This window comes from Henckelia pumila, chromosome 4 (genome assembly GCF_033568475.1).
Source record: "Henckelia pumila isolate YLH828 chromosome 4, ASM3356847v2, whole genome shotgun sequence".
Lineage (NCBI taxonomy): Eukaryota > Viridiplantae > Streptophyta > Magnoliopsida > Lamiales > Gesneriaceae > Henckelia > Henckelia pumila.
In genome coordinates, this window is record NC_133123.1 from 115,466,323 (window position 1) to 115,470,886 (window position 4,564).

At 42.8% G+C, this 4,564-nt stretch overlaps 1 protein-coding gene across 1 annotated transcript; it reads left to right on the top strand.

Moving 5' to 3' along the window:
* The first annotated feature begins 222 nt into the window (after positions 1–222).
* Positions 223–762, top strand: LOC140861594 (uncharacterized). Its single transcript, XM_073264616.1, has 2 exons — positions 223–442; positions 560–762. Exons 1-2 carry the CDS (start codon positions 223–225, stop codon positions 760–762), a joined length of 423 nt encoding a protein of 140 aa, XP_073120717.1.
* The last annotated feature ends 3,802 nt before the right edge of the window (positions 763–4,564 follow it).

Below are 4,564 nucleotides of genomic sequence, written 5' to 3' on the forward strand. Positions count from 1 at the left end.
ATTTTCTCTAGGTTTGGGATTCCACGAGCCATCATCAGTGATAGAGGAACGCATTTCTGCAACCGAACTGTGGCCAGTTTGCTGAAAAAATACCATGTGACGCATAATATCTCCACTGCATATCATCCACAATCCAATGGTCAAGCTGAGGTTTCGAACAGAGAGATCAAGTCTATCTTAGAGAAAACAGTGAATCCAACAAGGAAGGACTGGAGCTTGTGCATGGATGATGCTTTGTGGGCTTACAAAACCGCGTTCAAGACGCCAATTGGAATGTCCCCATATCGGCTGATATTTGGGAAACCATGCCATCTGCCCGTGGAATTGGAGCATAGAGCTTATTGGGCTATCAAGAACTTTAAAATGCAGATGGATGAGAGTGGTGAGCATCGGAAGCTGCAGTTGCAGGAATTAGAGGAGATACACAATCATGCATATGCCAGTTCAAAAATTTACATGGAAAAGACAAAAGCCTTCCATGACAAGATGATTTCTAGACGAGAATTCGAAGTCGGTCAGAAAGTTCTGCTCTATCATTCATGACTTCGGCTATTTCCAGGTAAGTTGCGTTCACGTTGGAATGGACCGTTTGTTATCACTAATGTTTTTTCCCATGGTGCAGTTGAAATTCAGAGCGTGGACGCATTAAAAATATTCAAGGTGAATGGCCAAAGACTAAAACACTACTATGAAGGAGTCCAAGCGAATGTAAGAGAGTACGAGCATGATCTCCCACTAGATGCTCCGCCAGATGTCGAATAAATCGCAGCATGCAGTCGAGCTATGGAATGACTGTAAATTTAGCGCTGATTGGGAGGCAACCCAGTGTTTTTTGTTTCTTTCCCTTGTTTTTATTTTTCTCGTACTTGTTCTTTTCTTGTTTTTAGTTTGTTTTTTGGAAAATAAAAAATCCAAAAATATTTTATTTTTTTGGCTCGCTCGATCCGTAGACTTCTACCGATCGAGCGAGTGCGATTTTGGTTAGACAATAGGTTGGCATTTTTTTGCTCGCTCGATCGGTTAATCTTTACCGATCGAGCGAGAGCCCTTTTGTGGTAAGGAAGAAAGGTCCATTTTTTTGCTCGCTCGATCGGTCAAGTAACACCGATCGAGCGAGCATATTTTTTTTGAAAGGCAGAGAGTTGGTAAGTTTTGTCTCGCTCGATCGGTTAAAGTCTACCGATCGAGAGAGACCCCTTTTAATGCGATTAATATCGCGATTCCCTTCTCCCCTCTCTCATTTTCTCCTCTCTATTCTATCTCAAATCCCTAACCCCCAAACCCTTTTTCTCAATCTCTCACCCGAATTTCATCTTAATTCGCAGGGAATCCATAGGCGGCTACACCACTACGCTCCGGTCATCACTTGCGGGCGCCCTATCTAGCCGCACAACACCGATTCCGACACCTCTGGTTCCTCTCCGCCATCTGCCACGCTGCGGTCATCACTGCCATTGCGCCCTATTTCGCCGGCCGAGTTCATTGTTTCTCACCGCTGCCGCCCCGGTCATCATCTCCATTCATCTCCACCGCCTCTACTCTCGCGCCGATTCACTACTCCGACCTTGTGGTTAACAGCCACATCACTTCGTGGACTCTGTTTTTTTCTCCGCTACTGGCCATCATCTCCTCCACGCCTCAGTCACCGGCCCTGTTCTCGCATCTCTCCGAGCACCGGGATATTTGGCCGTCTCTATTTTTTTTATTACACATGGGGCCTAAATGCGTTAGAGTCACCAGCGAGTCTTATTCTCAAGGCGCGGCAGCGGCTCGTTCCTCCAACAACCTCGCCAGCAAATTTTTCAATCAAGCGGCCCGTGATCGATATGATTATGCTAAGGTAAACCGCTCTCCCATTCCCGAGCGTGGGCTTGAATTGGATTTTGGTGATAGTGAAGTATTTCGTATCATTCAAGCACGGGGGTGGTAATTATTTTGCAAGCATCCTCCTCCCACTGCCGTACCAATTGTGCGAGAATTCTATGCAAACACAGCGGAGAGGACGGATAGTAAGGCTTTTGTTAGGAGGAAATTGGTTTCATTTGTGCCCAATGAGTTGAATTCACTGCTTGAGACACTGGATGTCGATGATTCACTATATGAAAGCTTAAAACTCGACCCAGATTTGGATGCGTTGCTTGGCCAACTGGCTTACCATGGTGCTTCATGGGTTGATCCAGTTTCTTCAGTGAATTTTAAGGAGCGTTATTTTCATTTGGTTCCGGCCACATGGTATGCTTTTTTGACTCGGCGTCTGATGCCGATATTGCATACCAGTGAAGTCAGTCTTGAGCGTGCCCTACTTCTCTACGCTCCTGATATGGGTTGGCCAGTTAATGTGGGACGCGTGATTCACAGCGAGATCCGTCGGTCGATTTCTTCCGCCTCTCTGGGTCTTTACTTCCCGATGATTATCACTGCTCTGTGTATCCGCGCTGGTGTTCCCACTCGTTTTGATGAAGAATGGTTGCCACCTATGCGACCAATAGATGCAGCTGCAATTGAGTCCAAGAGAGCTTACCGAATAAAGCACTTTGTGCAAGATGGCCACTTTGTTCTTTGTTTGGATCCCCAAAGACCACCTCCGCCTCCTCGACGCTCCCAGGCCGATTCCATCCGTGAGCTTACCGCCTTTGCTCATCACCAAGATGTATACAATACTGTGGCGGCTCACAACTCTCAAGCTGTGGATGCTCTCCTTTGGAATATCACATTGCATCTTGGCCTTGATCCGACCGTTGTCCCTGCTACTCTACCATACCCGCCGCCTTTCCCTTTTTAGTAAGCCACTCCTGTTCCCCCTCCTGAGTTTGAAGAGGAGGACGCCGCCAACCAGTAAACCAGGGGAGTTCCGTTTTACATTTTTGCATTGCATTGTGTTTAGTTTGTTGTTTGTGTTTGTGTTTTGATGCATTGAGGGCAATGCTTCATTTAAGTGTGGGGGGGTGCATTCATAACATTGCATTTGTTTTTGTTGCGTTGTTGCATTTAGTTTGTGATTTGTGTTGTTGTTGTTGTTCATGTTTTTTCGAATGCATGAGTTAAGGATGAAATTGTTAGCCTATGATGATGAAGTTTTGTTAAAAAATTGTTTTTGGTGAAAATTTTTACTCTTGATTAGATATGAGAAACCGTAGGTTGATTGTTGAATATCTCAAGCACGCATGTTTAACCGGTGAAGTGTAGTGATGTATTATATATTGTGGATGTCTGTTGGACCATTGCACGACATTAGGTGTTTGTGGAACTTAATAATCTTGAATCTTGATGATCTCGTTGATATGGCATATACACTCTTGGGCGCATCTTTTTGAATTTTCTTTTATGCATTGATGACATATTAACTCCATCCGGGTTGCGAGAAAGATATTTGAAATCCTACTCGTCTTGTTTGTGGCTAAGTATGCGGATAAAATGGAGTTAAGTTTTGAAAAAAAAATTTAAATAACAATTCCATCCGGGCTTGGAATGTGAATGAAATTCTATTCACTATTTCATAGCTAAGTTTGCGGATTTCATGGGATTGTAGTTCCATCCGGTCTATAGACGAGGGGAATGAAATTCGAATACTATCTAGTTATAGATAAGTCTGCGGGTAATTATTGGGACTTTAAAAATGTCGGGTGAAAAATTCGACGGTGCGTAATTATATCTCAAGAGAGTTGTGTTGTATTGAGGGATTATTGGGAGGACAGTTCTTGATTGTGAAACTTGCACTGAATTGTCTTAGGTCGGCGAATAGTCGTGAAACTTGTCTTTTGAAGTTGCATGTAATTGGGGTAACATGTCACACACGCACGTTCGCATTCGACTGAAGGTGTATTATTGATAATCGAGAGTAGTTGTAAGGTTTTTTTTTTTGTGTGGGAAAACTTCTCTAAGGCTATGTTTTGCATGATTCGTCCTTGCTTATGTGTTTGTTTTGTTTCATTTTGTTTTTTCATGACTTACTCAAGGGCGAGTAAGGAGTAAGTGTGTGGGAATTTGATAGTTATTTTTGTGTTGCATATTTTAATGTCATTTAGTTGTTGTTTTTCATTCATTTATGTGTTTTAATTACGTATTTTGTTCGTATTGCATTTTGTGTGTCTACATGATTTGTTTCCCGGTTTTGTGTAGGTTGTGCATTTTGGAGGACGTATTGATGGAACTATGGAGCAAGGAATATGCTGAAAAGATTTTGAAGAAAAGTTGCCCGCTCGATCTGCAACAATCTACCGATCGAGCGGGTCATATGAAGAAGCAAGGCAGTAGGCGCTAGAATTTTTGACCGCTCGATGTGCAATATTCTACCGATCGAGCGGCTGCATAACTTTGAAGGACAGTAGGATAGAAGATTTTGTCTTGCTCGATCGGTCAATCTTTACCGATCGAGCGAGAGGCGTTGTTTGGGAAGAATTTTTAAATTTGGAAACTCTTTTATTTTGGATTCTAGACTTTTATTAGGTCTTTTATTCTGTTTTTCTTAGTTTAATTATCAGACTTTGAAGGTTTTTTTGGAGGCTAGGTTTTGTGTTCTATCAGCTTAGTCTTAAGATTCTTTTTTTCTTTTGATTTTTCTTTG

What these genes read in the sequence shown, in the direction of transcription:
- LOC140861594 (XM_073264616.1), top strand. Translation starts at nt 223, where the DNA reads ATGGATGATGCTTTGTGGGCTTACAAAACCGCGTTCAAGACGCCAATT. An exon ending in ACACAATCATGCATATGCCA is followed by an intron (nt 443 to 559) that starts GTTCAAAAATTT and finishes GGCTATTTCCAG; the next exon opens with GTAAGTTGCGTTCACGTTGG.